Source organism: Macaca thibetana, chromosome 12, assembly GCF_024542745.1.
Source record: "Macaca thibetana thibetana isolate TM-01 chromosome 12, ASM2454274v1, whole genome shotgun sequence".
NCBI lineage: Eukaryota > Metazoa > Chordata > Mammalia > Primates > Cercopithecidae > Macaca > Macaca thibetana.
The window spans coordinates 14,687,300-14,700,199 of NC_065589.1; the positions used below are offsets into that span (position 1 = coordinate 14,687,300).

The 12,900-nt window shown below is 38.7% G+C and overlaps 1 protein-coding gene across 5 annotated transcripts in view; it reads right to left on the minus strand.

Moving 5' to 3' along the window:
* Positions 1-3,839: 3,839 nt before the first annotated feature.
* The window catches only part of DAW1 (dynein assembly factor with WD repeats 1), a 64,354-nt gene continuing 55,293 nt past the window's right edge, over positions 3,840-12,900 (minus strand). For 4 of the 5 annotated variants that reach the window (XM_050752119.1, XM_050752123.1, XM_050752121.1 and 1 more), the window contains 2 exons: positions 12,641-12,803; positions 9,995-10,405 (listed from right to left, as the gene is read on the minus strand). In XM_050752119.1, coding sequence (XP_050608076.1) covers positions 10,371-10,405; positions 12,641-12,803 — 198 coding nt within the window. In that variant the 3' untranslated portion in view covers positions 9,995-10,370. Of the gene's footprint in view, positions 3,936-9,994; positions 10,406-12,640; positions 12,804-12,900 lie in introns of those variants that run through there. The other variant, XM_050752120.1, reaches the window with a different exon arrangement.

The following is a 12,900-nucleotide window of genomic DNA, read 5'->3' on the forward strand; positions in this document are numbered from 1 at the left end:
CACCTGTGAGCTGATCCTAATCTTCATTTCTGGCCTCACCTCCAGATCTCTGAGTCCATCCTTTGGGTTTGGACGAGTGAGTGAGTTTGTCTCACACTCCGGAGCTCATGCTCTTAATGATTTTAGAAATAAAAACTAAGAAAAGTTAGCAAGACCATTGTCTTCCTCACATCCTCTCCTCCGGTCTCAGAACAGGAGTTGTTCCTCCTTATAATGTCAGCCTCCCCCCTCTGTCTGCTGTTTCACCCCTCCTCTTCCGCCTTAAGCAACTGGCATCAGCAAATACCAATTTTCTTGTGATTCTTCATTTCTCTTTCCCCTAGGACCATCTTCTCAGTCAGATGTAAGCCTCTTTCACTCTAAAAACAAACCACAATTACCTCCAATGACCCACGGTTCCTTCACCTTTTCCATCTCCACCCCAAGTTCTGAAAACCCTAGTCCACATTTGCAAGAGGAGGATAATTAATAGGCATGCATGAGTGGAATTTGGGAAGCCTATCTTTTCCAGTGTGGAAGGCAAGAGTCGGTGGGAGAAACTCAAAAAAGAGTACAAGAAAATAATGATATCTGGAGTAAATTCTAAAATGTGAGGGGGTAAGATTGTCCAGTTGTGGGGATAGGAAAAGGAATTTTAGAGTAGTTAGGTAAAAGTAAAATCACAGAGAAAGGAAAGCATGGCACATTTTTGAGACCTAGTGAGCAGTCTATCTGCTGTATTAGTTTACTAGGGCTGCCATAACAAAATACCAGACTGTGTGGCTTAAACAACTTGTTTACTCCCAGTTTTGGAGGCTAGAAGTCCAAGATCGAGGTGCTCCCAAGTTTGGTTTCTTCTGAGGTCTCTCTCCCTGGCTGGCAGATGGCACCTTCCCGCTGTGTCCTCACATGCTCTTTCCTCTGGCCATTTTCCTGCCTCATGTTTCTTTCTTTTCTTATAAGAATGCCAGTCATTGGATAAAGAAAATATAGCACATATACACCATGGAATACTATGCAGCCATAAAAAAGAACGAATTCATACCCTTTGCAGGGACATGGATGAAGCTGGAAACCATCATTCTCAGCACAGTAACACAGGAACAGAAAACCAAACACTGCATGTTCTTGCTCATAAGTAGGAGTTGAACAATGAGAACACATGGACACAGGGAGGGGAACATCACACACCAGGGCCTGTCGGAGGGGGTGGGGGAAAGGGGAGGGAGATCATTAGAACAAATACCTAATGCATGTGGGGCTTAAAACCTAGATGACAGGTTGATAGGTGCAGCAAACCACCATGGCACATGTATACCTATGTAACACACCTGCATGTTCAGCACATGTATCCCAGAACTTAAACTAAAATAAATAAATGCTTGAGGGAATGGATTAAAAAAAAAAAAAAAAGAATACCAGTCATATTGCATTAGGACCGCCCCCCATCCCCCGTGGTCTCATTTTAACTTAATTACCTCTTTAAAGACCTTATCTTCTAATAATTACATTTTCAGGTATTGGGCGTTAGGACTTCAACAGATGAATTTTAGGAGGGACACAACTCAACCTATAACATCTGGGATATACAGGCACGGGAAAGATGCAGTCAGAAATGCAGATTAGGGTCAGCTCACAGATGCCTGGGAATATAAGAATGGGAAACTTGAACTTCTTTAGATAGTGAGCTATATGAACACCTGAGATGACATACTTCACTCATTTAACCTTCAAAATTGAAGGTTAAATCTGCTAACATGATTCATTTACAAATAAATTATCTTTGAATGTTATAATGTGTATTTTGTAGCAATCAACACTTCCCTCTAAAGAAACTCGCTTTCAGATATAGAGATATATATATTCACATTCTCCTATTTTTATCCTCTTCTTTCAAACCAACCCTAAGAGGAAGATCTTATAGATAGCAAGAGATTATCTGAAATGTACATATAGCCAATGCTACAGAAAGGTTTGGATTAATATTCGTTAAGTATTAGCTCAAATGCTTGGGAAAGACGCTAACGCTATTCTAAATATAGACCACCTGCTTTCCCCAAGGGAATCAGTAAAACCTGAGTGACTCAGAACACATTGGAGAGAGAAAGGCTCTGCTACAGCAGTAATGAAAGGTCTTCAGAAAGCCAGAGGAGCTGCCCTTGCACTTTGCAGGAAGGGCAGTGCATGCAAGATCTTCCTTCCCATCACACAGACAGAACTGATTCCAGCCTCAAAGTGGCACATTCTCAATGCAGAAAGGGAAGGCCTTTTGTAGGTGAGAAAACTGAGTCACAAACAGAATTCTCAAGGTCTCAGAACCACAAAGTGGTGGAGCAGGATATTAAAACAGGCATTCTGATTCCAGAGTCCGTATTTTCAATCACCAAAATACTGCCACTCATGAGAAACGGGCTGTCATGGCAGCCACCCCTTCTCTCAAATAAAAACCATTATGACAGCTTGATGTCAACAAAGCACCCTTGACCTCCACTTATTCCAGGAAACAGCCACCACAGAAAACCTTCCATCCATAGCATTGAGCAATCCTTAAAGAAACTGCCAAATGTACCTGAAGACCAGTTAGAAAGTCTCCCGACTTCCAAAGCTCCCTATCTTCACAGAACGCTTGCTAATGAGTGGCTGCCTCACATTTCCTCTTTTTACTCAATAAAATGGATTCCCCTCTGAACCTCTGATCTCCTGCTGAAACGCAAGTGACAGCAGATGGTTTCCCTATCTGGTCTCAGACTTACTTTAGTCTTTGACAACCAAACACAAATCAGTTTGACCCTTTAGGTTTATAATCATGCAAAAGTAATCAAATTCAAAGTACTAACAATTATTAGACACTCAATCCACTGAAAACACAGTAAACTTTATTAAAACAAAAATAATCCATGTCATACTCTCATCGGATACTAACACTAAAAGACGTAACTGAGTGTTGAATTCCCTGGACCACATGTGGTAGTCATGACTCTGAATCAATCCAGCTTTATAGCAACTTTTCCCCTTTGCAAATCTCTAAACCTCTAAGTAGGTTAAGAAGCCTCCTCCATTCTGCACAGCAATGCAAATCATTGTTCATGAGGAGGAAGATGTAAATATCATTAAGAGCAATTGACAAATCTTGAAATCCTCCTCCCAGCACTTGAGACGATAAAGTATTTTTATAAGAAAAATTAGAGGGAATTCATCAAATACTTTAAAATATATATATTAAGGGTAAAATATTTCCCAGGGTGTTCTCATGCTTTAATTTGAACAGCAGTCCTGTAAGATAAATGATCATAATATGGCTTTCAACAGAGGGGCCTGCAAAGAAAAATGGAACTATCACTTACTCGCCTTATTGGTCTATGTCCTCACAAATAGAATAGAAGAGGCCTCTACAGTGCATCAGGATTAAGAAGATAAGTCATTTGCCCCAATCTGCCAGTGTGGTCCTAAATTTATACCACAATCTGAGCATTGTTATGTATTCACCCATAAACCTGATCGGTCAGGAACACAATACAAAGCCTACTCTATATTCTTCACGTGTAGCTGCAAGAAAAGAAGCAAGTGTTTACTTATCTGCTGAAAGATGAACACTGCCACCTGCTGAGATAAGAGAACTAACAAAAGTGTGCGAAGTTATGCACTTCTAAAACGCGACATTTTCTAGTTTTCATTAGTGAGAGCAGTAAAACGTATTCGCTTCGTTGTTAAGTGAAATACATGAACATCTGGCCTGTTGTGGTGATTACTTGATTAAGATCCTATAGTCCCAAGAAAATAGTAGCAAAGGCAACTTTTTTCAAAGCAATCCATCCAACATTTCCCAAAAGGTAAGACGAAGAGCAAACTTCACCTTCATGGTCTTTACAGCTGCCATAGAGCCTTTCTGGAATTCCTCTTGTTTGCATGCCCACAAGTACCCATGAACTCATTTTTAAGCTTCTAAGTAATAAAACCTGAAACAACAAAGCACAGGAGAAAAATTCGGACTAGAGAGAAACTGATGGTTTTGCTCTGATGTGCAGCATCCACAACTGTATCACTTCCCCTTCATATGCTGAATCGATGTTCATCCTCGGAATTTCTCATATAGACCAGGGTGTTCCAGAGGAAAGGCAAGGAGAAGAAGGTGGGGGCGGGTAGTAAAAAGGGTTAAAAGACTCCAAGTTATACCAACTCCTAAACATGCGTTGTCAGCTTAAATTAAGGCTCTAATAATTCCTACTTTGTTCCTATTATTAAATGAACTAGCTAATGCAAAAGTCTTGCAAAATATAAAATATGCAGATATTTGGAATGTTTTCTGTTTATATTAGAAAGAAGTAGCCTGATAGGGCAGGAGGAAGCTAGGACAATTAGCTAGAGGATTGTTTCAGTTTCTAGTGCCAGGGTGATCATGAGATTCTAGATTCTAGATTAAAATGGAATAAGACTGGGTAACTAGGATTTTTTAACTGAGGGAAATCTTTATGATTTGGCGGATAGATAGAGAAAATAAAGGGAAAAAGGGAATGACAAGTCTATTGTTAGCAGAAATAGCATTGCTGAGATGATACAGAAAATGGAAGGAATAGGGAGGGGAGTAAGTAGTTCCCTTTTAGCCTTGATGAGATTAAAATAGATGGCAAGATGCTTAAGCTAATAAAGCTGTGTCCTCAATCTTGCAAGCAGGAAGGTTACTCAGGAGGACAGAAGCCAACATGCTAACGATAAAAAAGTGGAAAGTCACCAAACTCTGGGTCCTTGAGTCCTCGTGCCATTGCATAACCACCTTTGGGACTAACCTTGGTTTAATCATGGTATTAATCGTGGTATTTAATCACGGCAAGTATTCTGTTGCTTGCAACCAAAGCATTTCTAACCAAGACAATAGCAAATTTGAATTCAGCAAAATATGAAGTAATCTTGGTAAGATAACAGTTTTTTTTTTTAACTTCAAATTTTACTCCTTCGGAAACTTAAAAAAATAAGTTGTTTTAGAGTAACACTAGCAGTGAAAATATAGAAGATAAATTTACTTGTAATTTAAAGATGATTGATGTGTTTTTAAATGGCAATGTGAAACACACATGTATAAAAAGCATTGTTTAGTTCAAAAGTGCATTTATTTTAATTTTAAAATGGAAATTATGCTAAATCGTGAGCTAATATATTTTTATATATGAGCTGTTGGAAACTATTTCTTTTCGTAAGAATAATCCTCTTTTATAGACTCATAAGAAATCTAAACATATGAAGAAGATGGATTAGATCATAATGGTCTACATCGATGATTTCTTTACTTCTCGGTTCCTCTGTTCAATACAGAACTTTTAAAAGGATAATACTCTAAAGAACCTTAAATTTTATTTCTAATTGATAAAAAATTGATCTAGATAATTCTCCTTACAATACCTATAACACATTAAAGTCAGTTATATCTCAAGTATGATTTCTGAGGAAGTAATATCATGTTCTTTCTGGAGAAATGTGTTTAAATAAGATGACTAAGGTTTTGTTCATAAAAATAGTAGTAAATGTTGGCCAGTACAGGGGCTCACACCTGTAATCCTAGCAATTTGGGAGGCTGAGGTGGGCAGATTGCTTGAGCCCAGGAGTTTGAGACCATCCTGGGCAACATTGGAAGCCCTCATCTCTACAAAAAGTAACAAAAAATTAGCCGGGTGTGGGGGCATGTGCCTATAGTCCCAGCTATTTGGGAGGCTGAGGTGGGAGGATTGCTTAAGCTCTGGGGGCAGAGGTTACAGATTACACCACTGCACTCCAGCCTGGGCAAAAGAGTAAGACCCTGTCTCAAACAATAATAATAATAATAGTAAATGTTGATTACTATGTTTATTATGTGCCAGGTATTCCTTTTTTTTTTTTTTTTGAAATAGGGTCTCACTTTGTTGCCCAGGCTGGTCTCAAACTCGTGGGCTCAAGTGATCCTCCTGCCTCAGCCTCCCACAATGCTGGGACTGCAGGTATGAGCCACCGCACCCAGCCTGCGCCAGGTATTCCTAATCCTAAAGAAGAGAACTATTGTTAGCACTTTTGAAGTAAGGAAACTGAGACACAGTAAGGAAACTGAGACACAGCAAGTAAACTGGTCAGGTAACTTGCCTAATGAATAAGAGTTGGAATCAGAATCCACAAGCAGGCAATCTGACTTCCAGACCCCACACATACCGCACTACAACTCTTCAATGCCTTTTCCGGCAAATGAAAATAAAGTGGGCATATTATCACTTTTCTTATGACTGTAAGTAATCAAACACTTATTTTAAGTAGGTTGGAATATCTGAAAATCGTAATAAATATTAAGAAAGACTTCCTCAACATATAAAAACTAGCGAAATAAGCCATTTTCTGGCCAAGGCCTTCCTCCACCTAAATTGGTCTATGGGACATTGGATCTCCACTACCATACATTGGCCGACTCTTTTGAATAATGTAACAAAACAGTATCACCCTTCCCTAAAGCCATCAAAGAGTTAGACAGGCAAGAGTCAGCGTCTGCTTCTATTTCTTTGGAGTTTTAAAAGAAGTAACCACAACGGGAAAATGATAGTCTCTTTAATAAATGATGCTGAAAAAACTGGATATCCACATAAGAACAAATGAAATTGGATCTTTATCTTACATCATACTCAAGAATCAACTCAAAATGGATTAGAGATTTAAATATAAGACCTGAAACTATAAAAAATCCTACAAGGAAACATAGGGGGAGAGCTCCACGGAGTTGGTTGTGGCAAAGATTTCTTTTCTTTTCTTTTTTTTTGTCATGACAGGAAAAGCACCAGCAGTAAAAGAAAAAAAAAAAAAAAAGGCAAATAAGATTACATCAAACTAAAAATATTCTGCACAAATAAGAAAATAATCAACAGAAAGAAAAGGCAACCATAGAATGGGAGAAAATATTTGCAAACCATAGGTAAGATAAGGAGTTATGATGCAGTCATTATGGAAAATAGTATGAAAGAACCTCAAAGAATTGAAAATACAACTACCATATGATCCAGCAATCCCACTTCTAGATATATATCCAAAGGAAATAAAATCAGTATCTCAAAGAGGTGTGTGAACTCCCATGTTTACCGCAGCATTATTCACAATAACCAAGACATGGAAACCACCTAAGCGTGCATGGATGGATGATAAAGAATATGTGATATCTATATGGATATAGTGATACATATATGTCTATATCAATAAAGAAAATGTAATACATATGTATATATTTCTTTATCTGACAATGTAATGTAAGAAAATCTAATACACATATATGTATATATCTTTATCTCATATATATCACATTTTATTTATTCATATGTTCATCAGCGAACACTTAGGAAGTTGTTTCCATATCCTGACAATTGTGAATAATGCTGCAATGAACGCAGGTATGCAGATGTATAATATAGATGCAGGCAGACCTTGGAGATATTGCAGGTTCAGTTCAGATGCCTGTGGCAGTTTCTTAAAATAAGATGGCAATAAAGGTTGCTGCATCAATTGACTCTGCCTTTCATGAAAGACTTCTCTGTAGCATGTGATGCTGTTTGATAGCATTTTACCCACAGTAAACTTTTTAAAAATTGAAGTCAATTCTCTCAAACCCTGCTGCTGCTTTATCACCTAAGTTTATATAATATTCTAAATCCTTTGTTGTCATTTCAACAATGTTCACAGCATCTTCACCAGGAGTAGATTCCATCTCAAGAAACCACTCTGTATATCCGTAAGAGGCAACTCCTCACCCACTGAAGTTTTATTGTGGCATTGTAGCATTTCAGTCACACCTTCTAATTCTAGTTCTAGTTCTTTTGCTATTTTGAACCACATCTCTTGTACCCCTCAGTCATCCATGAGGACTGAAATCAACTTCTACTAAACCCTTGTTAATGTTGATGTTTTGACATCCTCAAAATGATTCATCATTCAGGATGAATCATGAATGTTCTTAATGGCAACTAGAATGGTAAAACCCTTTTAGAAAGTTTTCAATCTACTTTGCCAAGATCCAGAGGATCACAATTTATGGCAGGTATAGCCTTACAAAATGGAATCACAATTTATGGCAGGTATAGCCTTACAAAATGTACTTCTTAAATAATTAGACTTGAGAGTCAAAATTACTCCTTGATCTATAGGCTACAGAATGAATGTTGTGTTAGCAAGCATGAAAACAAAACTAATCCTCTCGTTCAACTCCAACAGAGCTCTTGGATGACCAGGTGAATTGTCAATGAGCAGTAATATTTTTGGGAAAAAAAATCTTTTTTATTTCTGAGCAGTGGGTCTCAACAGTAGACTTAAAATATTCAGTAAACTATGATAAAAACAGAAGTGCTGTCATCTAGGCTTTGTTTTTCCATTTACAGGGCACAGACAGAGTTCATTTAACCTAATTCTTAAGGGCCTTAGGATTTCAGGAATGGTAAATGAGGACTGCCTCAACTAAAGTCACCAATTGTCTTATCCCCTAGCAAGAGAATCAGCCCTATCCTTTAAAGCTTTGAAGTGAGGCACTGACCTCTCCTCTCTAGCTATGAAAGTCTTAAATGGCATTTTGTTCTAATGAAAGGATATTTCATTTACATTGAAACTCTTTTATTTAATGTAGCCACTTTCATTAATGATCTTAGCTAGACCTTCTGGATAACTTTCTACAGCATTTGCTGCTCACCTTGCACTTTTATATATGGAAGCAGTTCCTTAAACTTCATGTACCAACCTCTGCTACTTTGCTTCTGTACCTTCCTCATCTCTCTAAAACCAACATCACCACCTAATATCCAGATGCCCTTGGCAAATTCCTTAACTTCTCAGGGACTCAGTTTCCTCATTTTTAAGTCAGGGCTTGTATCTACTTTGTAACCGTTGCCAGGAAGATTAAATGAGATGTTCTACATGAAGTGGTTGGGCACTACTGGCACATGGTAAGCACTCAGCCATACTGGTATTATTCGCATTATTAAGAAAATGAGTTCTAGAACACGTTCTGGGGATCTGCTGTAAACCACAATACCCATAGTTGACAATAAAGTATTATACACCTTGAAATATGCTAAAAGGATAGAGCTCATGTAAAGCGCTCATACCAATAAACAACAAAAAACACAAAACAACACAAGGAAATAGTTGAAGATGATGAGTATATTTAGTACCTTGATTTTGATGATGGTGTCATATATGTTCAAACTCATGAAAATGTATACATTAAATATATGCAATATTTTATATATTGATTATATATCAATGAAGCTCTTTTTGAAAAATAATTTTATAAGATTTTCAGGCATTCTCTTGCTTCAGATTCAGGCTTTATTAATGCTTGTGCTTTTCTTTTAACGTTAATTTTAATATGCATTTGGGTACTTTTACATAAACCAAGCTTTTAAAAAACATTTTAAAATATTTCAGCAGTACTAAGGTTGGTATTTGATCATTTTCTCTCATGCTTCAATCGTTTTCCACCCAGATTTTATTTATTTATTTATTTATTTATTTATTTATTTAATGTGTGTGTAAAACGGCATCTCGCTCTGTCACCCAGCCTGGAGTGTAGTGGCACGATTTCGGCTCACTGCAACCTCTGCCTCCTGGGTTCAAGCGATTCTCCTGCCCCAGTCTTCTGAGTAGCTGGGACCACAGGCCCCCACCGCCACGCCCGCCTAATTTTTTTTTTTTTTTTTTTTTTTTTTTTTTTTTTTTTGTATTTTTGGTAGAGATGGAGTTTCACCCTGTTGGCCAGGCTGGTCTCGAACTCCTGACCTCAAGTGATCCACCTGCCTTGGCCTCCCAAGGCACTGGGATTACAGGTGTGGGCCATGGCACCTGGCCCCACCCAGATTTTCAAATGCAATAGTCTGAATATTCTGTTTAACTTTTCCTTAGAAATAAACCTGCCAACATTTTTTTCAATGTATCAATACAGAACAGAAGATATTTGCTATTAAATAAGATCCACATTATTTCCCTTACTTCACCCTAAAAACATACATCATAAATACAGATGTACAAGGAATTTCCTCCAAAGACTTTATTCAACAGAAATTATAACAATAGGCTTCAAAGTAAAATCCAGGAGACACGTTGTTAAGTTACTCTGGTTTCCTTTTTCAGTATCATAATGCTTTTAAAAAACAAACACAATGGAAATAACTGGTGGCATTAGCCAAACATTACGCTGTGTCCTGCCATCTCCATCAAATAATAATATTGGAGTGGCATAACTTTGTCATGTTTAATGGTCATATCCGTGAAATAAAGGACAGTTGTATAAATAGTTGACTTGTAGAAAAAGAGAAAGCGTAAGAAATATTAAAGGAGCAGTTGTCTGGGAAGTTCCAGTTCTGGATTACCATTGCTAGCAAGTTTGCTCACTGACCAGCTTCCTTCAGTCAACGCCATATCCTACAGGTATTATCCTTGCTGCCTAATAAAACAGATTTCACAGAGTTATTTTTTTCTTCATTTCATTCACCTCATTCTCTCTTTCTACAAGTTGACCTTTTCTGGGCCATCGGTAATTAGCAATGTGCTAAATGGACTAGGTTCTCCGCGCCTAACTGCAGAGTCTCTGAGCAGCTCAGGCACCTTTGAAGTAGTGATTTTTTTTTTTTCCCACGATACCAGCTAGTTGTAAATTAAGCAGGTACACATCCTGCTTACTTACACTGGCAAGATTCATGGCTTCTTAGAATGGGAGAGAACTTGGGAATGCAGCCACCTCAGCCATCCCCTCTGCCGTCCCCTCAAACATCACCACCCAGTGGAAAGTAACTTTGAATATCTCCAGGTTTGGGTGATAAGCTTAGGAGGAGGCAGGACATACCACCATTCAAAATTTTAGGGGAGTTTTCTCATCATCAGTGGGCACTACTGGTTTTCTCACCTTCAGGGACTAGGCACATAACATCAGTATAAGAAGTGTGAGTGCCTTAGGAACTAGGAAAGCGTATAAAAACCGTATCTCACAAAATGACACTTCATGTTTTAAAAAATGTAAAGACCATGCCAGCTACTTTTCTGCGGTTTTCTTTGTGAATCTAAACCCAGCCTCAGGCAGCCCACTACAAAATGCCTGCAGTTAATCACGCTGGCGTCCACCCAGAAAATAGAGTAGACTCTTTCAAATAAAGTGATTGCTCTATCGATGGCAAGAGAGAAGTGTCACCCCGTTCTAATAGGCTCTGTTGTCTAGTGAGCCAACGTTAAGCACTTTGGTGCTTTGGGATACACTAAATTACTCAGTGGCATCTTAGAAGCACTCAGGAATGTATGTGCCGGCACCAAAGCAAGGCACAACAACAAAATTTCTTTTGCTAAACCCTCCAGGGTCCTCTGTGAAAACTGGCTGACAGAAGAGGTACTGCAGAGCCAGCCTCACATGAGGCCATGTGGACTAGGAAAGGCTGGTCTTCCTTCTCTCACTCCCTGCAGGAGCGCCCTGTGCCCTCCATCATTGCCCCTCACCTCTTTTCTCATCAAGGAGAAGGATTTGATATTGTGTTGACAACAAAAATCTATGGCTTATTTTCCCAGTGTTTTTGAAGTACCTACATTTTAGTTAACACTTGAAAATCATAAGCCCAAAGATTTTGAAGATCATAAGCCCTGTGATTTTGGAAACTGTCCATGATTAAGTAGACTGAGGAGGCATTCTAATTGGTAAGGGGAGATAATTCTCAGCACTCCTGAAGTTACCTGACTAGGAAACCACCTAATTAGCCAATATGTAAAGCCAACCTTGGGCCTGTGGCATTTAACTTATTAGACCAGTAATTTTTAAATTTGCTCAACACAATGAGAATCACTGGTACTTAGGCAGATCCGGTCTTTCGTGCTCACTTAGGGCACCCTACTCCACACCACTGTGGCACCCGTTCCCTGCCAAGGCCTCCCCTCGAGCCACTGCACTAACATGATGTCATTTTTCTCCCCCTTCCACAATCTAAGCTACCCTTTTCTTATGAAAAGTTGCTAATATTATTAATTCACCATAAACTGTTAATGGTTGAAAAATGGTTAATACATGTTCTTTTCCCCCCAAACATTAGTGCTTTAGCAGGGGAGAAAACAACTCTGCTCAAAGAATAAATCTCTAATGGGCTGTAAAGCCAACTAGGGAGAATTTTGATCCTGACTTGTTTTGGTTACTAACACTTACTGCCATAAACTGAATTTTTTTCTTAAGACAGGGTCTTACTCTGTCACCCAGACTGGAGTACAGTGGCATGATCATAGCTCATCGAAGCCTCCAACTTCTTGGCTCAAGTGCTCCTCCAGCCTCAGCCTCCTGAGCAGCTGGGACTACAGGTGCATGCCACCATGCCCAGCTAATGCTCTATTTTTTGTAGAGACAGGGTCTCACTATGTTGCCCTCACTTAGTAACCAGTAAGGTTACTAAATCTAGATAAATTATTACCTTATCTAGAGCAAATAAAATTCAAAGTTCACAAAGCCTTACTATAGTCAATGGCAGAGCTCACTCCTGCAGGTCCTCATAAAACTAAAATTAAATAATGAAAATATGAGGGCAGGCCAAGATGAGCTAGTGACTATAGAAAAGAGGTAGGGAATGGGGATGAACTCCTGTTAGTATTCAGCTTGGAAACTCTAACAGCCAATCAAGAAAAAATGAGTCTATGGTGTTGATGTCTTCCATACCTGTAATGACTATGTTGCCTTTATAGTTGAAAGTACATGAAAAGATTTCATCAGTGTGCCCCTCAAGAACCTGGAGGCACTGGCCAGTCTGAGCATCCCAGATTCTAGCCGTTTTGTCAGAGCTGCCAGTTAGAAGACGGTTCCCTTGGGGGTTGAAAGAAATCTGCAAAAAAGAAAGAAAAATGATCACGGCTTTGTGTAATGGTTCCAAACACATTTCTTATCAGCAAAAAGAGGACATTACTAAGCACATGTCACCT